This window comes from Equus quagga, chromosome 17 (genome assembly GCF_021613505.1).
Source record: "Equus quagga isolate Etosha38 chromosome 17, UCLA_HA_Equagga_1.0, whole genome shotgun sequence".
Classification (NCBI taxonomy): domain Eukaryota; kingdom Metazoa; phylum Chordata; class Mammalia; order Perissodactyla; family Equidae; genus Equus; species Equus quagga.
This window is the reverse complement of record NC_060283.1, coordinates 15,202,885-15,225,278: the sequence shown is the minus strand read 5'-3', so window position 1 is coordinate 15,225,278 and position 22,394 is coordinate 15,202,885. Positions and strand designations below refer to the sequence as shown.

Genomic DNA, 22,394 nt, shown 5'->3' with positions numbered 1-22,394 from the left:
AGGTGATCTCGAAGCCTAGGGAATGCCCTCCTTCATAGGAGTGTCTCTGTCTGGAGGCTTTGGTCACTGATCAGTCTGTGTGGTTTATGATGGGGACTTTGGGACATACCATGTCAGTTGCAACCTCCGGAGGAACTGGAGACTGAAAATATTACCCTGAACCTCCAGGCGGGGTTGGGAACTAAAGATCAGCCACATGCACAACTTGTCATAAAGCCCACATAAACACTCTGGCGACCAGTGTCTCAGGTGAGCTTCCCAGGTTGGCCATACTCTATGTGTATTGCCTCACGTTGATGCCAGGAGGGTAACACATTCCTGAGAACAACAGAAACTTCAAGTTCGGAACCCTCTCAGGTTTTGCCCTATGTATCTCTTCCTTTGGCTGGCTCTAATTTACATCCTTTCACTGTAATAAAAACTATAATTATATATATAGTGCTTTCCTGTGTTCTGTGAGTTATTCTAGTGAATTATCAATGCTGAAGGTGATTGTAGAAACTCCCAAATATGCAGCCAGCTGTTCAGATGTGAAAGTGTCCTGGGGACCACCGAACTTGTGGCTGATGTCTGAAGTGAAGGCAGTCTTGTGGGGAATGTTTTATCAGTTATGCAGTTTGCTAAACTCATTGAAAGGGTTATAGCCGCAGCAGAGAGATGGAAGAGAAGAGTGAGATACAGAAGGAAAAAAGCCAGGAAAGAGTGAGTTACTCAGCTGATAGATGCCCTGGGAAACTGGAACTCAGTCCCACAGGGGAATCTGATGAACTATGTAGAATTCCCACAGAATCATCACTCTGAAGGACAGGAGGATAAAACATTCAACACCTCTTCGCTATTGGTTGAGGGTTCCTCAAGTCTGTTGACAATCCCATACATCTGTGCTGACCCTGCTAAATGATCTTCTATGATCTCAGAGGTATTCCTGAAGCAAAGAAGCAGAGAGATATCATAGAAGATGGGCCACTAGTAGCATAGACATAGTTATCTATCACAGGAGAACTGAAATCAAATAGCTGAGGAGAGATGATGAAAGAGAGGGAGATTTCTGCTCTCCCTGAAACACAGTTCTAGAAAGTGAAACGTAAGTTCTAGTCTGGTGGGGGATTTAGAAAAGCTGTTATGTTCCTGACCAAGGGTATATATGTGGTTGTCACCCTACCCTCCCTGCAGCCTTTATCCTGCTTTTAATAAGAATGTGATGTCTAGAGCTATTGTAGACATCTCAGACTGTGAGGCAACCAGCATATAGTAAAGAATAAGCAAATCACAGAAATTTGGCTTCCAAACTATTGATAAGGAGGAAAAATAAGTCCCTGTGTTTGTGAGCTAACGTAAATAGCGTTTTCTTCTACTAGCAGTTGAACACATTTCTAACTGAGACACTGGTCATGCAATAAGTAATGCTGAATGTCAGTTCACCAGCCTTTGACAATAGCTCTCCTTCATAGGTGTGCTTGTGAATCGCAAGGCTACAGACTCACTGAATCTAGCTTTTTCCTTTCAGACTTATTAAATTAAAGGTTTAACCCTAGCAGCTTTATAGCCAAACACAACTCAAAGTCTCTTATTCCACTGATTTTGGCCTGAAATATTCCAATGTTATAAAGTGAAACTGGAAGAAATGTTGTCTTCATTTGGGGTTGATTTTTAAAATATAGAAACTTTTAGAAAAAATGAAAGATGAAATCAAGTAAATTTTTTCTTTAAAAATAAGTAAACGATGGTCAATGTGATGATATAAAATATGTTCAAATAATAGTAATTCTATTTTTCACATGAGGGACCATATGCCCTTAAATTTAGATTAGCTTTGAATTTCTTTTTTTTCAGAAAGTCATCTTTTTCACTGATTATAGTGACAAGGATAGTTATCTAGACCAAAACACAGGTTCTTAGACACAAGAAAAGATACTCAACCAGATTCATAACACGGGGAAAAAGCAATTATTCTATAGCAAGTCAACTCTAAAAAAAAACCCAAGAAGTCCCTAATGATAATAACATGAAAGTAGAACGTGCTGTCTCTAGAAAGCTTAAATTTTCTTCAGCAAAAATGAAACAGTGAGTGTTGTTTTTTCCAATTGTATCTCAGCCCCCAGAACCACAAATTCTCAAGGGAGCAAGTAATGATCCCTTAAGCCACAGCTATAAACTCCCCAATTAGAAGAAACCACACAGAGAGACCTGGTGGGCAATCAGCCTTCACCAGTTACAGAAAGAGAACCTGGAGGCAACTGTGATGTAAGTAAAATAAAGCACATGCCATTTTAAACATCAGCCATGTATCATCTCGGCGTGTGCAGGAAACAGTGGAGCGAAAGGATCAGAGCCTAGTGAGTTTCACCCCCAAAACAGAAATTAATTCATCTAATGACCTAACAGAAATGGAGTAAGGAAACTGAATTGGGCTGAATATTGCCTGAGAAGGATGTAAATGAACAAGTGATTGTATGATTGAATGAATCAGTTTTACATATTTTTAATGTATTATTTACATTGTATTATTACGACCTTTGGTGAGCTCCAGTTCAATGTCTTGCCTTCTGCTGGGAAATTTACATAAATCAGCTCACTTAAATTTTATATCACTACCAAGCAGATTTTATTTCTTTCTCATTTTCTTCCTTTTTAAAACTAGTTATTTTAAAAAGAAAAGAGAGGGGCCAGCCCGTTGGTGCAGCGGTTAAGTTCGCATGATCCACTTCTTGGTAGCCTGGGGTGTGCCTGTTTGGATCTTGGGTGCGGACATGGCACCATGTGGCACACCATGCTGTGATGGGTGTTCCACATATAAAATTGAGGAAGATGGGCACGGATGTTAGCTCATGGTCAGCCTTCCTCAGAAAAAAGAAGAGGATTGGCAGTGGCTAGCTCAGGGGTAATCTTCCTCACAAAAAAAAAATGAAAAAAGAAAAGAGAAAGAAGCTTATAAGTTTGAAGATTTCTCTCTCCCCCTACTCCCATGCCCAAGGATAAACCTTAAAAGTCTGGTGTGAACACTTCCTGAGCTTTTCCATGGACACATAAAGAAAATGAGAAAGAGCGGGAGTGAAACAAAGTTTTATTTTTAAAGGAGTCCACACTCACGTATTTTTCTGCAACTTGCTTTGTTTATTTGACAACATGACATGAGCACCTTTCCATAAGAGTATATATTTATCTCATTCTTTTTGGACTACATATTGATCCATAATATGAATCTACCCTGATTTATTTAACCCCATTTCCAAAGTTTTGCTATTATAAACAGTGTTGCAGTAAAAATCATGACCTTCTGAGTAATTCTGTGACCTCGTTTTATCGAGTATGGAACTGAGGCTGACGGGAGTTACATCTTTTGTCCCTATGAAGTGGTGGGACCAGAATTCAAATCCAGGTCAACCTGTTTTGTTTTTTTTTGCCCACTGCAGAGTACTGAATATAAATGAAGCTTCCGAAGGGCTTGGACTCAGTACAGATTAAGCATGTTCAAAATACTCAGGTAATTGGCCATTTTCTTCACAGCATTCATTTGATAAACAAATACCCTCATCATAGATGAAACAAAGATTTAATACTGAGTCAACCCACTGAAAACAGATAGACCCTCTGTGTGTATGTGTATATCTTATACTAGTTTCCATAGCTCTTGAAAAGTGTCCCCATGGTATCATACATTTTATTTGAATTCAAAATAATTAAATTGATATGATAAATGTCATTATGCTATCAAAATCCTAGTTTAGGTGGATTCGTGACCTATTCTAACATCCTCTGACAAGTGCCTTTATCCACTGGATGGAAATCTCCTTGAAAGGGCTGCACTTAATTGATTTTACAGCAAATTTACCTAAAATGGCAACTTACACATAATTATCCCTTAGCCCTCAATAAATGACCAATTGAAGAGAATTGTTTCTTGTTCCATCACTGCAGATTTATCCCACCCTGTTTATTGCTCAAGATATTTGAAAGACTCAGATTGTCAACCACAGGTTTAGTTTGCTATATTCCCCAACACTAAAGGCATTTTCTTGTCTAAAACTGAACGTCTCTATGGAGCTCCAGCTCTGCCTGGCATTACAGACATCAGAGTACAGGAGCCCTCTAGTGATGAATTAGGGATGTAGCTTTTCTTCTATGAAGAGTTTCTGTTATTACTCATATTAAGGTATAAAATATATGTATATTTAAAATAATGTAACAATCACTCATGTAGCCATCATCTAACTTCTGCAACTTGCTTTTTGTTACTCAACATTTCATCTGAGAGATTTATCTCTGTAGATGTTGTAGCACCAGTTTACTGATTCTTCACTAACTTACTTAATAGTTGCAATTTTTTCTATGATGAACAATGTGCTATGAACATTCTTATGTATGTGTAATGTATATTTATAAATGCACATATTCATACATATAAATACATGTCTGTATGTGTGTATGTGTTTATTCCTGTTTATGTAGTCGAGAATTTATCTAGAATATATACCTGTAATGTTAATTCTGGACCATAGAGAGGCAGGTATTTAATTTTATTATTATTTCGAAATTTTGTCTCCAACATGACTGTGCTAGTTTACCTTCCCACCAGAAATTTGTGAGTCCCTGTGGCTCCATCTCTCACCAAAATTTGCATTTTAGATTGAGGAGCAAAAAATTGTATTCCAATGTGGTATTAGTATAAATTACTTATTACTAGTGACTTGTGTATATTTTCATATTTCTAATGACCATTTAGGTTTTCTCTTCTATAATTACCCTGTTTATATATATATATCTTTTTTGTGCATTTTTCTATTGGGGTTATTTATAGAAATTATTTATATGTACTGCAAACTAATTCTTTTACATTTGTATGTGTTGCAAACACATTTACCTGAGTAAATTCCCAGTCAGTATCTAATCTTTTCCTTTTTATAATGTTATTTTTCATTTAGATATAGTTGAATTTTTAGTGTTATGTTTTGTGGATTCACATCTTCTTTAAATGTTTTTTCTGCATATCTGAGTCATAGATATTCTGCTATGTTTTACTCTCAAATCTTTACCATTTAAATCTTTATTGCATTTGGAATTGATTTTTGTAAAATGTAATGTAAGAATACAATATTATTTTCTCATATGTATAAGCATTTATAGCACCACGGTTTATTGGGCCATTTTTCACTGGTGTACCTGTACTGTTTTCATGCATCAAGCTTCCACAAACTTGTGGGCCTGTTTGTGATTTGCTTTTCTCAGTTCCATTGATATATTTGTCTGCCCTCACACTAGTACCACATTGTCTCTATTATTATCACTTTATAATAAGTTCTGATATCTAGTAGGACAAGTTCTCACCTTACTTTTCTTTAAAATTGTCTTAGCTATTTTTAGGTCTTTTTACTTCCTTATAAATTTCATAATAAGTTTGTCAAGGTTCACATGAGATTCTCTCTAGCATTTTATTGGAATTATATTGAATTCATAGATTAACATGGGGGAAAATGTAATGTTTACAATATTGAGTTTCTGTTTATGATCCTGGTCTATGTTTTGGTCTCCTTGAAGCCTTTAAGCAAAGGTTTATTTTATCAATAAGGATCATGAACATTCTTAGGTTTATATCTAGGTACTTTACTTTTGTTGCTACTGTAAATAAACCTTTTTAAATAATGTTATTTTAATTATTGCTGGTGAACAGAAATGCAATTGATTTTTAAATATTAAGCTAGTATCAAGTAATTATACTAGATTCACTAAGAATTTATCTGTCACTTCTCTAGGATTTTCTATAGAGACAATATATTATCTAAAAATAATAATAGTTGTGTTTCTTACTTTATAATCATTTTATCTTTAACTGCTCTGCATATCCTATTGCCCTGCCTAGGACTTCAGAAAAATATTGAATAGAGTCAGTCATAACAGGCATCCTTGTCATATTCCTTAATTTATAGGCACTGTGTCTCATGATTTGTTAGTAAGTATAATGTTTAGTCCTTCAATGTGGTAGATAACCGTTATCAAGTTAAGACAGTTCCCATCTATTTTCAATTTTGTTCTATCAAAAAAGTTTACTGAATTCTTCCAAATAATTGCTCTTTGTCTCTTGAAGGGATCATATGACTTTTTTCTTTTAATGTATTAATATGACAAATTGTATCAATAAAATATCCAATGTTAAAAATACTTTCATTCCTGGGAGAAATACAAATTGGTCTCCATAGCTGGTAGAAAATATTCTTTCCCTGCTTCTGAAGTTTGTTTCCTTCAAAGGGAGCTTAGTCTGTGTAATCCTGCCCTTCCTATCCCCATGTTATTCACTCAGTTCCTAGAAAGATGGAGTGACATGTCTGATTGGTAAATCTGAGAACAACCTGGCATGCCGTCCTCTGCCCTTATCCTCAGGAGCAGCCTTCCTGCTGAATTCCTCCTTTCCCTGCATTACAGAGGAGCTTCCCCACAATGTGCAAGAGGCATATCCCAGTGACTGCCACCAAGACTGGGTAGATAAGCCTGTCTCCTTATGATGTTCACCGGAAACGAGTAACTTGGCTAATAAACTTCAAGTCTTCCCTCAGGTGTCTAAAGGTGATATTGTGGTCTCCATATATACACTATCTTTTATTTCTCAACTTGTTCAACTACTGGGGAAGGAAGAGAATAGCTATTTACTAGAGGCTCTTTGAGACTTTAGCAATTGTTTGTTTAATACATAGATGGATATGGTTAATTAATGTGTATTTTTAAGCTATTCGCATGTATGCCTTCACAAATGAGATTGGATCCAATTTTATTTTTACATATTTTATTTATTTTGGTTTAATGTTATGCTGACATGAACTGGAAAAAATGCTCTATTGTGATTTTCAGGAAAAGTACATATAATGTTAGAATTAGTTGTTCCATAAATATTTGGTAGAACTTCCCTGTAACACAATTGGGTCAAGTGTTCGTGTGAGCAAGTTTTAAAATAACAAGTAAAACCATTAAATGGTTTAAAAACATTTAAATATTCCAGATGCACGCACACATATACACACACACCAATAATCATCACTTTCTAAGCACTTATTCTGCTTTTTCTAAAAAAGAAAATACTGAGTAAACACAAAATAGCTATTTTTTAATTGTATATATGGTATAAAATATTGTGGTTCAGTAAACACCATGTGCCAGCAACTCAGTATAAGAAAGAAAATAAATTTTATTATTACATTTGATTCTTCTGGGTAAATGAGCTAGAAGCAGGAATGGACTTTATTCATTTTTTTCCCAAGGAATAAACCATAAAGTAAAAATTATGAATTATTGTTTCAAAAGTAAGGATTTTTCATCTATGAAGGACACCACAAACAAACTTAATAGAGGAAAGAATGTGAGAAAAACTTGTCAAGTCAAGAACAAAGTATTCAAATCTAGACAAAAAAGAACATCTATAACTCATAGAAACATTAGGGAACGATATAAATAGGCAATTTACAGAAAAATAGAATCCCAAATTTTAAGAATATTAGACAGTGATGAAATTTATTTCTGGTTAGAAAAGAAATGAATAAAAATGAAATATCACTTTATACCTATTTTTCTGACCAAAGAATGTTAGGAAAATACCAGTGTTCACAAGGCACTGAAAATATGGGAACCCCCATGCATAATTAGTAGGAGTGTACACTGGTGCGTCCATTATGGAAAGTGATCTGAAAAAACTTAAGTTAAATGTGTGCATTGCCCTCAGACTAAAAATTTTTGTCCCTAATAATATGCCCTAGGAAAACGTTCATGCTGAGTTATTTGTAGTGGAGGCAAGTTGTAGGCAATCTACTATCCATCACTAGGAAACCATATAGGTAAATTATGATGGATGGACACCAGGGAGCATGCTACTCAATGTGTGGTCCATGGATCAGCTCCAATCCTTAGATTCTCTGTTTCTACTCTGTGGCAAGATAACCATTGAAAGTGAGATTTAGCATTTAAACTATTGCAGAATTTTGACAATGCTGAGATCTTTTTACTGCTTTTTACAAGAACACTGAACGGCTACATTTGCAAATTTTACAAGGAAAATGATCCTTTACCGTAGATACTTTAATAAACACTTCTGTAAAGAACTTTACATGTCCGTGAGTCCATGATGGCCAGAACAGAATTAGGAGGCAAAAAGAGTAAGATGAGAATATGGAGCTAAATTAGAGCAAGTCATATAGACTCCATGGGTAAGTCAAGATATTCATAAATAATAATCTGTATATATGTAAATTTGGATATATTAATTAAAATGTATATAGCATAAAAGAAAATGTGGTTTTAAAAACTATCTTTTTAATATACTCTTTAATAGATGTATTTATGAAATGCCAATGTCAAGGTTCAGCATATTTAATCCTTGCTAGGCATGAAACAAAACAATGGCACTGAAGTGACTGAATTCATTCTCCTGGGATTTGCTGGCCAACACAAGTCTTGGCATATCCTCTTCATACTATTTCTACTGATCTATGTGGTTACCCTAGTGGGTAATATTGGCATGATCCTACTCATCAAGATTGATTCTTGCCTTCACACTCCTATGTATTTCTCCCTCCAACACCTGGCGTTTGTTGATCTCTGCTACACCTCTGCTATTACTCCCAAGATGTTGCAAAATTTTGTAGGGACAGAAAAACCCATCTCATTCATAGGATGTATAGTGCAATTACTAGTCTATGGTGTTTTTGCAACAAATGTCTGCTACATCCTGGCAGCTATGGTAGTAGATCATTATGTGGCCATCTGTAACCCTCTCCGCTATCCAACAGTCATGTCCCAGAGAGTCTGCATTCAACTCTTAGTTGGTTCCTACTTTATGGGTTTTCTAAATGCCTCTGTGAACACAGGTTTTATTTTCTCATTGAACTTTTGCAAATCCAATAAAAATAACCACTTTTTCTGTGATGAACCCCCAATTCTTGCCCTCTCATGCTCCAATATTTACTTCAACGTCATGCTACTAACAGTCTTTGTGGGGTTTAACTTGACATTCACTGTGTTGGTGGTCATCTTTTCCTACGTATATATCCTGACTGCCATCCTGAAGATGTCTTCTGCTGCAGGGAGGAAAAAAGCCTTCTCCACCTGTGCCTCCCATCTGACAGCAGTCACCATTTTCTATGGGACTCTCTCTTACATGTATCTGCACCATGGTGCCAATGAGTTTCAAGAGGAGGAAAAAGTGGCTTCTGTGTTTTATGGCATTATGATCCCCATGTTAAACCCCTAATCTACAGCCTGAGAAATCAAGATGTGAGAGAAGCCCTAAAAAGGATTGGAAAGAAGTGGTTCTAGTTTGAACTCTGATTTCTAACTTAACATGGTTCAACAAGCCAACCAACAGTTCTCTCTTATTTCTCAACAGCAGAAGATGTGGTAAATGTTTTTGAGATAGAAAAGCATTCCTTATTTATATCAATAGCATCTGAAAGATGTTGAAAAACATCTCAAATTATTAAATAAATAAGCTTCTAATTCATGTGTATCTTAAAGAGAATGCATTTGAAAAGAATATCTTCGATATTGCTTTTGTACATTTTGAGAAGTGCTTTTTTTAAATACCCTACATTAAAAAAGAAAAGTAAATTAAGGAGAAATGCATAATTTTTATTGTATCAGTGCCTCTATCAATGATATATAAGGAATTACCAGTATAAAAATCTTTTTTAGGGGGCTGGCCCCATGGCCAAGTGGTTAATTCCTCATGCTCCACTTGGGCGGCCCAGGGTTTTGCTGGTTCAGATCCTGGGCATGGACATGGCACCGCTACAAAGTTTTGCAACATCCGGCCATGCTGAGGTGGTGCCCCACATGCCACAACTAGAAGGACCCAAAACTGAAATCTGCTACTAGGTACTGGGGAGATTTGGGGAGAAAAAATATTTTTTTTTGTCTTCTCCTAAGAGGTACTATTATTACTCTTGGAATTTTTAAATAGCTAAGCTGATTTACTATTGCAGAAAAACTTTTTTTGAAACAGTCATTTTTTTTGGAGGAAATATGCAGAAAAGAGTAGGAGAAAAGTATAGTTGAGTGAATCCCCACTGATTTGGGGACATTTGAGGCCAGTATCCCTCCTTCTCTACATGTTCCCTAAACAATTAGGAAATTGACACTGGAGTCTGGAAGATGTGGGGCATACCAATTTTATAATTGGTAAATATAACTTGAATCTCCAGATATATCCTCTTGCAGATGCACATCTTAGGAAAACAAAATCCAGTGCAGAGTTTGGTGCTACAGAGCAGACTCATTTATCCAGAATCAATGCTTTTTGTCTCTCAATCTCCAAGAATGAAGAGAGATGTAGGATTCTAAGTTGACTTCTAGAAGTCAAATAAGGACTCAGACCCTAGTGTTCTCACCATTTTAATTCTCAAAAAAATAAAGCACACACATTCTATGAACAGGCTGTGTAAACATAAATTCTGACATTGCATGTTCAATGTCTTCTCCCAATATTGTTAGTTGGTTAAGCCATAGAGAGAAGCTAGTGGGAGGATTGACAGGAGTAGAGTTAACTACCTTTCCCAACATTTCCATGAGTTCCAAATCTGGCTAAGGCAGGAACCCTGGGATAGGGAGCCAATCATAACCCAAACAATGCCAAGAGAATCCAGATGGTACCAGCTCATGCAGCAGAGTACATTACAAGAGAGGAATGACAAAATTAGGAAACTCTGATCTTATATAAGATTACTGGTGACTTGCCCATACTCCTCTTTGTAGAGAGAAACATTTCTACTCTGGAATGTAAGCAAACCAACTCCAGAGAAGGAAGAAGAATTTATCTGTATCTTTACCACCCCAAACCATCTCCAGGGAAGGAGATATCTCTATGTTTTACTATGCTGATACAAACATCCTTAAATATAATGACTGTAAAAGCCTTTTCTTAGAGGAACTGGATCATGCAGAAATGTAAAATATTTATAGAGAATCACTATACTTAGTAGTATAGTTTTAATATTAATAAAGTGAAAAAAACAGAAGACACAAAGACAAAAAAAACACAGTAGTAAATGTTGTTTCACCTCTTCCTTTCCATGACAAATCAAGTTGAAAAAAATTTTAAGAGTAAGTTACCTATGGGAAAACACTGAAAGCATTCCTTTAAAGTCAAGAACAAGAAAAAGATGAACATGCTCAAGATTTTTCTTAAGATTAGTCTGGAGCTGCTGATCAAATCATTTAGACTATAGAAATCCTTGAAAGGAATATAAATCAAAAAGGAGTAAAAATTGTTTTTTGAAGATGGCATGATTTTTTTTCTGGATATTCCAAGAAAATTAATTGTTACAATCAACAGAAGTCAGTAATTTGGCTAGACAAAAAATTAGATACATAAATCATTAGACTAAATGTAAAAGAAAAACAACAAACTAGATATAATAGAAGAAAAATCAATCAATTGTATATGTTAACAGAAAGTGGAAACAAATATTTTAAATACCATTTACATTAGCATCCAAAAGCTTGAAATACTTAGAGATAAATTTAACAAAATATGTATAATATCTGTATGAAGAAAGCTATGAACATTTATGAGAAAAATCAAAGAATCCTATATAAGCAGAAGATATACTGTGTTTAATGATTGGAGAACCCAATATTGTTAAAATATCAGTTCTCCCAAGATTGATCTATACTTTCAGTGAAATCCCAATCAAAATACCAACTGATTTTCTGTAAAAATTTACAAGCTGATTCTAAAACCTATTTGGAAATGTAAAAAACCTAGAAAAGCCAAAAAAAACTTTTTAGAATAAAGACCAAAGATATAGAACATACACAACCTGATTTCAAGACTAACTATAAAGGTACAGTAAATAAACCAGTCTAGTAATAACATAAGGATAGACATTATTGACCAATGGAACAATATAGAGGATAAAAAAATGGATTAGCATATAACAGTAAATTGATTTTCAACAAAGGTACCAAGCCAATTGCAGGATGAAGTGATTGGATTTTCAAAAAGAAAAAGGTGCTGGACTGAATAGACAGAGAGAAAAAATAAATCCCAACCTTTATCTCATACTACACACAAAAATTAATTTTGAAAGTATCGTATACACATAAGGTATATTACATACAAATAGTAAATGCTAACGCTAAAAATTTCCAGAAGAAAAGATAGAAGAAAATCTCCATGACGTTGAAATATCAAAGATTTTTAGATAGGAAAACAAAAGCACAAACCGTATAATTAAAAAATTGATGTATTTGCATCATCAAAATTTAAAACTTCTGCTTTTCTTTTTTTTAAAAGATTTTATTTTTTTTCCTTTTTCTCCCCAAAGCCTCCCAGTACATAGTTGTATATTCTTTGTTGTGGCTCCTTCTAGTTGTGGCATGTGGGACGCTGCCTCAGCATGGTTTGATGAGCAGTGCCATGTCCACGCCCAGGATTCGAACCAACGAAACACTGGGCTGCCTGCAGTGGAGTGCGCGAACTTAACCTCTTGGCCATGGGGCCAGCCCCTAAAACTTCTGCTTTTCTAAAGACATCAAAGAAATGAAAAAATATGCCACAGATTGAGAGAAAATTATATGTATTTATGACAAAGGTTTTGTATTCAGAGGTCATAAAGAACACTTACAACCCAATAATAGGAATGCCCATTTAAAAATGGGCAGTGATGACAGTGAAAATCTCAGAGTAAGATCATCTGAAAATCAACTTTTCCCTAAAAGCAATTAGAACACTGGCAATAAATAAACAAATAGATGATAGATAGATAGATAGATAGACAATAGATAGATAGATGATAAAAACTGTCACAATCAACTTTTTCAGAACTCTGGAAATTAAACAAAGACTTGCAGCAATCCAGGGAGTATTTATTCAAGAAAAACAGTTGAGTCTTAGTAAAAATAGCTTTGAGGTGCTTTAATGTACCCTATTCTCATCCTCCCCTCCCCAGCTCCACAGGAGCCCTAAAAACCAACAGTTGGCAATCAGGTTAAAAAGCAGCAGCCTGGCAGCAAGTTGGAGCACATCAGAGTTGGTGCACTTTCAAAGCCCCATTCACAGAGAACTGTTATCATTTGGTCTATTTGGTGGTTATCTGGAAGGCTCCACTTGCAAGGCTGTCATTATTTGTCCTGACTTGAAGCTCATCTAAAGCAAAGAATGTTTTTCCTGAAGTCATGTATCAAAAGCAACCATAGACAATTAATTAACATTGCAGCTGCCTAACAATGTATGTAGATAAGAGTTGGAGAAAACAGTAGACAAACCAAAAAGTTTAAAACAGGAGGCTCAGGAATGAAATATTTATAAGGGGTATTGAAAAGTTCCAATATATTCCTGAGACTCTTAAACACCGTGAGCTCCATAGGGGTTGTGTGCATGTTCAGAATTGAACTAAGGAAGTCTTAAGTACTCACTCTGGCTAATCTTGAGGCTATTCTCAAGTAGCAGTTGAAGGCTGAGGTGGAGTTGTAATCCACCTGACTGAGAGTCAAAGACATTCCCCAACACACACTCAGAGACTGTTGGCAAATATTAAGAGACTTATTGGTCCCAGGTATTTAAATAATTCCCTTTTGAATCATTAGCTGATCACTAAGCTAATTGAGCAAAGACTTCAGTGACCACACGTGACAGAGAATATACACTTTACAGAATTAGTTCAGAGAAGTCGCTAAGCAAACAAACATTAACAACAATAACAATGCTGGAGAGAAAGATAATCTGATTCAGAATTGCCACGTTATGTTATTTAAAATCTTCAGTTTCAACCAAAAACAAAGATCATGAGACATGCAAAGAAAGAAGAAAGTATGGCCTACACAGAGAGACAAAACAGTCAATAGAAACTGTCCCTGAGAAAACACAGACACTTATTAGACAAGACTATAAATAAGCTATTTTAAATATGTTTATAAAACTAAAAACAAAATTTTTCTAAAGCACTAAAGGAAATTATAAGACTAGGTTTCACCAAAAAGAGAATATCAATAAAAAGATAGAAATTATTTTTAAAAAATAGAAATTCTAGAGTTAAAAAGTACAGTAACAGAAATGAAAAATTTATTAGGGAGACTCATCAGCAGATTTGAGCAGGCAGAAGAAAGAATCAGTTAACTTGAAGCCAAGTTAATTGAGATAATCCAGTCTAAAGAACAGAAAGAAAAAAGAATGAAGAAAAATGAACAGACTTTCAGACACCTATAAAACACCATCAAGCATACCAATGTAAGCATAATGAGAATATGAGGAGACCAGAGAGGGAAAGGGACAGAAGGCATATTTGAAGAAATATTGACTGAAAACTTCCCAAACATGATGAAAAATATTCACCTACACAGCTAAGAAGCTCAACGAAGTACAAATAGAACAAACGAAAAGAGATTCACTCCTAGACATTATATGACCTAGCTGCCAAAGGTCAAAGACTAAGAGAGAATCTTGAAAGCACCAAGAAAGAAGCGACTCATCACATAAAAAGGATTCTCAAAACTATTAAGGGCCAATTTCTCTTCAGAAACCATAGAGGCCATAAAGCTGTGGGAGTGGCACATTTAAAGTTTTGAGAGGAAAAACTTGTCAAACAAAAATTATATTAAGCATAACTCTCTTTCAAAAATCAGGGAAAAAAAGAAGATATTCCCAGATAAACAAAAGCTGAAGAAGTTGTCACAAGCAGACCTGCCCCACAAGAAATGTTAGAGAGTCATGCAGGCTGGTAAAGAAAGGACAACAGATGACAGGAATTCAGAGCCACATGGTAAAATAAAAGCCACAGGTGAGTAACCACACTGGTAAATATAAAAGCCAGTATTATTGTATTTTTGGTTTGTAACTCTTCTTTGTTTTCCTATATGATTTATAAATACAAATGCATAAACCAATAATTATAAATATATGTTAATGAGAATGCAATGTATAAAGATGTAATATGTAACAATAACAACATAAAAGGAAGCAGAACTGTAAAGGAACAGAGATTTTGTATTCCATTGAAGCTAATTTACTATTAATTCAAAATAGATTGTTATATATTTAAGATGTTAATTGTAATTCTCAAGGTAATCACTAAGAAAATAACTTTAAAAATAGAAAAAAAGAAATGATAAGGGAATTAAAATGATAAACAAAAAAATGAATTAAACAAAAAGAACCAGTAAAAGAGGAAATTAGGAACAAAAAAATGACATACAGAAAACAGAAAAATGGCAGAAATAAGTCCTTCTTTATCAGGAACTACTTTAAACTTATATAGATTGAATTCTCCAATCACAAGGAAGGGACCTTCAGAATGAAGTTTTTTAAAATGATCCAACTAGTTGCTTTCTTCAAGGGACTTGCTTTAAAGCCAAAGACACAATAGGTTGAAAGTGAAAGGATGGAAAAGATATTTCATACAATTAGTAACCAAAAGAGAACTGAGGTGACAAATTTATATCAGACAAAATAGACTTAGTCAAAAATAATTACAAGAAACCAAGAAGAACATTATATATTGATAAAAGTGTCACTCATCAAGAAGACATAACAATTATACATATGTACCTACCTAACAAAGCATCACAAAAGATGTGAAGCAACAATTGACAGAGTTGAGAGGATAAACAGTTCTACAATAATAGTTGGAGACTTCAATATCCCACTTTCAGCAATGGATAGAAAATCTATTTGGAAGGTCCTTAAGGAAATAGAGGACTTGAACAATGGTAGACCTAACTAGACCTAACAGAAATCTATAGAACACTCCACCAAAAAGGCAGAATAAATATTCTTCTCAAGTGCACATGGAACATTCTCCAGGATAAACCATATGTTAAGCTACAAAACATGTCTCAATCAATTTTAAAAGATTGAAATCATACAAGTAGTATCTCAGCACAATGGAAAGAAACTAGACATGAAAAACTGGAAAATGCACAAATATGTGGAAATTGAGAAACACACTCATAAGCAACCAGTGGGTCAAAGAAGAAATCACAGGGGAAATTAGAAAATACTTTGATGAATGAAAAACAAAACCACAATATAATAAAACTGATGGAATGCAATGAAAGCTGTGCTCAGAAGGAAATTTATAGCTGTGAATGTGCACATTAAAAGTGAAGAAATATCTCAAATCAATAACCAAATATTACATCTTAAGGAACTGGAAAAAGAAGCATATGAAACTCAAAAACAACTGAAATAAGGAAATAATAAAACACTTGCCAGGTGACCCATCAATTCCACTCCTACTTATTTACCCACATGAAGTGAAAATCTATGTTCACACAAAGACTTGTATAAAAATGTTCATGGCAGCTTTATTCATAATAGCCAAGCAAGGAAACAATCAAAATGTTCATCAGCTCGTGAATTAAGTTGATAAAAAAATTGTAGAATATCCATTCAGTGGAATATAATACAGCAATAAAAATGAATAGATTACTAATACATACAACAACATGCTGAATCTTAAATCAGAGCAGGGGTTACCTGTGAAGAGGGTTAATGACTTGGAAAAAGCACAAGAGACTTTTTTGGATGACAAAATATTTTATATTTTTAATGTGGTGATGAGTGAATAGATATAAACATTTTTCACAACTCAAAAAACCATCCACTTCAAATGAATGTGTTTTATTGTATGTAAATTATAACCTATCAAAGATGATTTTTTTAAATATTTTTATTTAAACATGGCATAATTCTTTTCTAGAAAACCCAGAAAATCAACTGTTACAAACAATATAATACAATATATAAATAAATAAAAATAAATTTCTCTTTGGAAAGACCTAAAAATAAACTTAGCAAGCAACATTCAAGATCTTATCAAGAAATATATAAAAAGCACTCTTCAGTAAGTCAAAATGCTCCCCCATTCTTTGACAATTGCTCATACATTAATATATAAATTTGACATGAACCCAATAAATAGACCATTTTGGGGGGTGATGTTAAATTACAAACTGGTTCTACACTTCATATGAAAAAAGTGGCAAGCAGTGGTGGTCATAAAATTTTAGGGAATAAAAAGGAATGATATGGTGAAAATCACCCTGCCAGCTATTAAGACATTATAAAACTATAGTAAAATTGTGTGATACTAAAACATGAAAAGACAGAAAAAAATGAATACAACAGATATGAAAGTCCAGGATTAGGTCCGAATGCATAAGATCGTATGTAATAATGGTGATATTACAGTCATGGGGCATAGATGGATTATGTAATAAATAATAGTGAAATAATGGCTACATATTTGGGGTGGAGTAAAACTAGAAATTTATTTCACATGCTATGCAAAAATAAATTTTAAAAGGCTCAACGATTTAAATTTAAAAATTAAACTTTAAAGACAATAAAAGAAAATACTAAATTTTTTAAACCTTTAGAGTGAAAAAGGCCTTTATAAATCTGACACAGAACACAAAATAAATTTTCTACTTGGAAATCCAGGTTTTATGTATGGTGAAATACACTATTAGCAAAGTAAAATCAGTAATATTGAGAAATAAATATTTGCAACTCTTATAAGGAAGGGTACTTGACTCAAAATATTAATATAAAAGCAAAAACATGAATTTTAAGGGAGCACTATACATACACAGATATTTCATAGAAAAAGAAATACTAATTTTTTGTAGAAATATGGAAAGATGCTCAACCTGACTCAGAAGAAAAAGACAAAACTAAAATATACTGTTTTTCACCTATCATAATGATGAAGTATAATAAAAGTTTCTTAGCATCACGTTAGAGAGGATTTGCAGAAATAGTCACTCTAGATTTGCTAGAAGTGATTTAAATTGATAGAGCCTCTCTCTGGAAGGCAGTCAGCCAATATCTACCCAAATTTACTATGTTCATACCCTTTGACTTAGAGATTTCTCTCCTAAATATCTTCTAATCCTAAAGATATAATCACACTAATATATTTATTATAACATTGTTTTTACTAGTAAAGATTGGAAGCCATAATTGTCTACCAATGAGGGAGGGAGTCTGATTAAACAAATTAAGAAATGCAGCTGTTCAATAAAATATTATACAACCATTAAAAACAGTGAGATTTCTCTTTCCATATAGGTCATGCAGAAATATTAAGTGAAATGCAAGCTGTAGAACAATATGCATAATATGCTATCATTTGTATGGGGAAGGAAGGAAGACTATATATATTAATATATTTACAAACGCAATGCAAGGTTTATATCTGGAAAAACAAGAGAAGATTAAAAGAATGGTGATCTCCAGGGAGGGAAACTGGAGGTTGGGAACGGAGGGATAGAGGGGGACTTGGCTTTTACTCTACGTGCTTTCGTACTTCTGAATGTTTACCGTGGGGATTCTTTGTTATACTCTCAAAAAAGAGGAAGACCAAAAGGCTGGAAGGAAAGGAGGAAGGAAGGAAGGAAAGGAAGCAGGAAGAATAGAAGGGAGAGAAGGAGGGAAGAAAAAGGTGGGGATGAAGGGGAAGCAGAGAAACGGAGAGGGAGAGAGGGAAGCAGGATAAAAAGTGATTCATGAGAAGCAGGACAACTCTCAAAAATGAAAGCAAGAAGTCCCTAATGGTAGTGACACAAAAATAAATTTGCTCCCTCTAGAAATCTGAACTTTTCTTCAGCAGAAAATAACTACTGAACATTGTTTTTCCAATTCCATCTCTGCCCCAGAACCTCAGCTTCCCAAGGGATCAAATATTGATTGATCCCTTAGGCCCTTGCTATAAATTCTCTGACTGGAAGGAACACACAGAGAGAACTTGGTGAGCAATCGACCTGCACGGGTTGCAGGAAAAGAATCTGGAGGCAACTCCACTGTAAGTAAAGCAAAGTAATTTCCATCTTTCAGCATCAGTTATGTAGCATCGCAGTGTGTGCAGGAAGTGGTAGAGCAAAAGGGTCAGAGACGCACTTCCGCCATGCTTTGTCCCAAGACCAGAGGGAATCCCTTCACCACTGGTAATGTAATGGAAATAAAGTGGGGGAACTCAGCTGGGCTGAGTGTTGCCTGGGAAAGGATACAAATGAACACATAATTCAATGATTCAATCAATCAACCAATACTATATGCCTTCAATGTATTATTGGCATGTGTTATTATGGCCATTTGATGAGCACTAATTCAATACCTGGCCCTTTGCTAGGAAGTTTACATAAATTTACCGATTTGACCCTCACATAACTGCACAGCAGGCTTTACTTTTTCCTCTTCTTCTTCATATGTCCCATATATCCTTCACACAGTTTTCCTTCAGTGGTTCCATCTAACATAATTATACTATGACATCAAGCCAGGATTTTGATATTGATGTGTGTGATAATGTGTGTGTATAGCTCCATGTCATTTTATCACATGTGTAGATATGTGAAACCACCACTAAAATCAAGATACACACCTATGCTATCACAGATTTCAGATTCCATACAGACCTCCCTCATGCTACCCCTTATGGTCACACCACTCCCCTTCCCCGACCACCCTGATCCTTGGAAATCATTAATCTGTTCTCATCTCTATAATTTTGCCATTTTGAGAATGTTAGATGAATGGAATAATACACTATATAACCTTTTGAGATTGGCTGTTTTTCACTCTTTATCAATACCCTTGAGTTTCATCGAAGTTGTCACATATGTCAATAGTTTGTTCTTCTTTATTGCTTCATAGTATTCCACAGTAGGGATGTACCAAGGTTTCCTATTGAAGGACATTTTGGCTGTTTACACTTTGGGGCTATTACAAATGAAGGTGTTAGAAAAAGTTGTGTACATGTTTTTGTGTGGACATAAGTTTTTTGTAGACATCATTGCCCAGAAATGCAAGTACTGAATGGTATGATAAGTGTGTTTAGTTTGTTAAGGAACTGCCAAACTATTTTCCAGTGACTGTACTATTTTATACTCCTACCAGCAATGTATGAGAAATCCAGCTACTCTACATCCTTGCCAGCATTTGCTGTTGTCACTGTTCTTTGATTTCAGCCCGTCTGATAGCTGTGTAGTGATAACTCATTGCATTCTTAATTTGCACTTCCCTAATGCTTAATGATGTGGGATATCTTTTCACGTGCTTATTTGCCGCCTTTGTGAATTTTCTGTTCATGTCTTTCACCCATTTTCTAATGTGATATTTTCTTATTGTTGAAGTTCAGGGTTTTTTATATACTCTAGGTATGAGTCCTTTGTCAGATCCATTTTACCAATTTGAGTGAAATGTGGAAACCCGCTTCCCATTGCATCACTTTACTCTCCCTATTTATAATATACTTGTCTTGAATATTTCCTCCACACACATTGAGAACCACATTAATAGGGTCAAAATTTTGCTTCAATTGTCAAATATAATTTAGAAAACTTGAGACAAGTTAAGTCTATTGTACTTATCCATATTATCGCTCTTTCCATGCTCTTTCTTCTTTCCTAACATTCCAGGATTCCTTCTTTTGCTTTTTTCACAACAATTTCCCATCTGGGTTTTTTTTTTTTTTGTAAAATTGGCCCTGAGCTAACGTGTTGCCAATCTTCCTCTTTTTTCTCCTGCAAAGCTCCAGTACATAGTTGTATATCCTAGTTGTAGGTCATTCTAGTTCTTCTATGTGAGATGCTGCCACAGCATGGCTTGATGAGTTGTATGTGGGTCCACACCTAGGATCTGAACTGGCAAACTGCTGGCCACCAAGGCAGAGTGCACAAATTTAACCGTCAGCCACGGGGTTAGCCTCAAGATTCCTTCTTTTAATATCAATTAGAAAGAGTCTGGCAGAATGGATAGAAAAACATGATGCAATTATGTGCTGTGTACAGGAAACTCACTTCAATATATAGTGACATTTCTAGGTTTAAAGTAAAAGGAAGGTAAAGATATACCTTGCTAGGGCTGGCCTGGTGGCATAGTGGTTAAGCTACGTATTCTGCTTCAGTTTGCAGGTTTGGATCCCAGGCACAGACCTGCATACTGCTCATCAAGCCAGGTTGTGGTAGTGTCCCATATATAAAGTGGAGGAAGATTGGCACAGATGTTAGCTCAGGGACCATCTTCCTCAAGCAAAAGGCAACAGATGTTAGCTCAGGGCCAATCTCCCTCAACAAAAAAAAAAAGATAAAAGATATACCATGCAAGCATTAATCAAAAGAATGAAAGAATAAGTATATTAATTATCAGATAAAGTAGACTTCACAGCAAAGAAAATTACTAGGCACAGAGAGGAACACTGCATAACGATAAAAGGATTAATCTTCCAAGTAGAAATAGAAATCCTAAATAATTCTCAGTACCTACACTGTGCCTTGCTCAGAGTAGACACAGAGTAATTATTTTTAAATAAACAAACCAAAGAAAGCATGAATGTAAAGCTTCTTTTTGATCCTGGCTATGTGTTTTAGTTTTCTATTCTTATAGTTTAACTGTCCTAACTCCTTGAAGCAGAGAGGCACACTAAAGAAAAAGAAAAAAGTCCCTTCTTAAAAGAAAACAAAACAATGGCATTAATTATGGGAAAAAATCTTCATGTAACATAAGCAGTTGATTTTCTACATTTCATAAATCTTTTCATTCATTCATTCTTTCATTAATTAATTCATTTAGGTATTCAATTACTACTATTTATAGACACACGCACTTTCCCTAGCTGCTGAATTCATGGAACCTACAATCCATGAGAGAATAGAAATTAAGCAAAAGTGTATAAATAATGTTACAAATAATTATTAGTGTTAAAACTGATTAAGACAAAAGGACCAAGACCTATAGCAGAGCTCATGGTTCATTTGGATGGTCAAAATAATCCCTGAGGACATGCCATTCAAATTGAGACCAGAGAAAAGTAAAAGTTAGCAATGAAATGCTAATATAATAGGAAATGGACCAGAGGGTATTTAAGGCAGAAAGAGGAACATGCTGGAATGGCCAGAGGTGGAGGACAGCAAAAAACAAGAGGAGTCCATGATGGCTAGTGCACTGATAGCAAGGAAAGAATAGAGAGTAAAGTAGGAGCAAGATAATATGGAATTCTATGGATGAGTCAAGGTTTTCAGATAAAATAATTTGTATTTAGGTAAATAGTGGTATTTTAATAAAAATATATAGTAGATAAAAGAAAGAAAAAATGAACAAAAGTGTTTTTATATGTACTTTAACTGATATGTTTATGAAATTCCAATCAGTCTGCACCCTGAGAACACAGCTACTGATCCAAGGCAATTTCCCAAACTATAGATGAAGTTCCCTAAATTGAGTGGCAAGGTTCAGCGACCTGTATGTTCACCTTTAGAATCCAAGTGAATGAGCTCACAGAAAATATTCTCTGACCCCACTATGAAATCAAATATTATACCATTTCCAACCAGACTTAGCTAAAGGATCACAATGGTCTTAGCTTTCTCTACTCTTCTTTCTGTGCACTTTTTCAGCTGACATTTAATCTTTGCTAGCC

The 22,394-nt window shown here is 34.9% G+C and overlaps 1 protein-coding gene across 1 annotated transcript; it reads left to right on the top strand.

The window, feature by feature from the left end:
* Positions 1 to 8,365: 8,365 nt before the first annotated feature.
* LOC124228665 (putative olfactory receptor 5AK3) lies at positions 8,366 to 9,229 on the top strand. Its single transcript, XM_046643257.1, has one exon. It carries the CDS (start codon positions 8,366 to 8,368, stop codon positions 9,227 to 9,229), a length of 864 nt encoding a protein of 287 aa, XP_046499213.1.
* Positions 9,230 to 22,394: the final 13,165 nt, after the last annotated feature.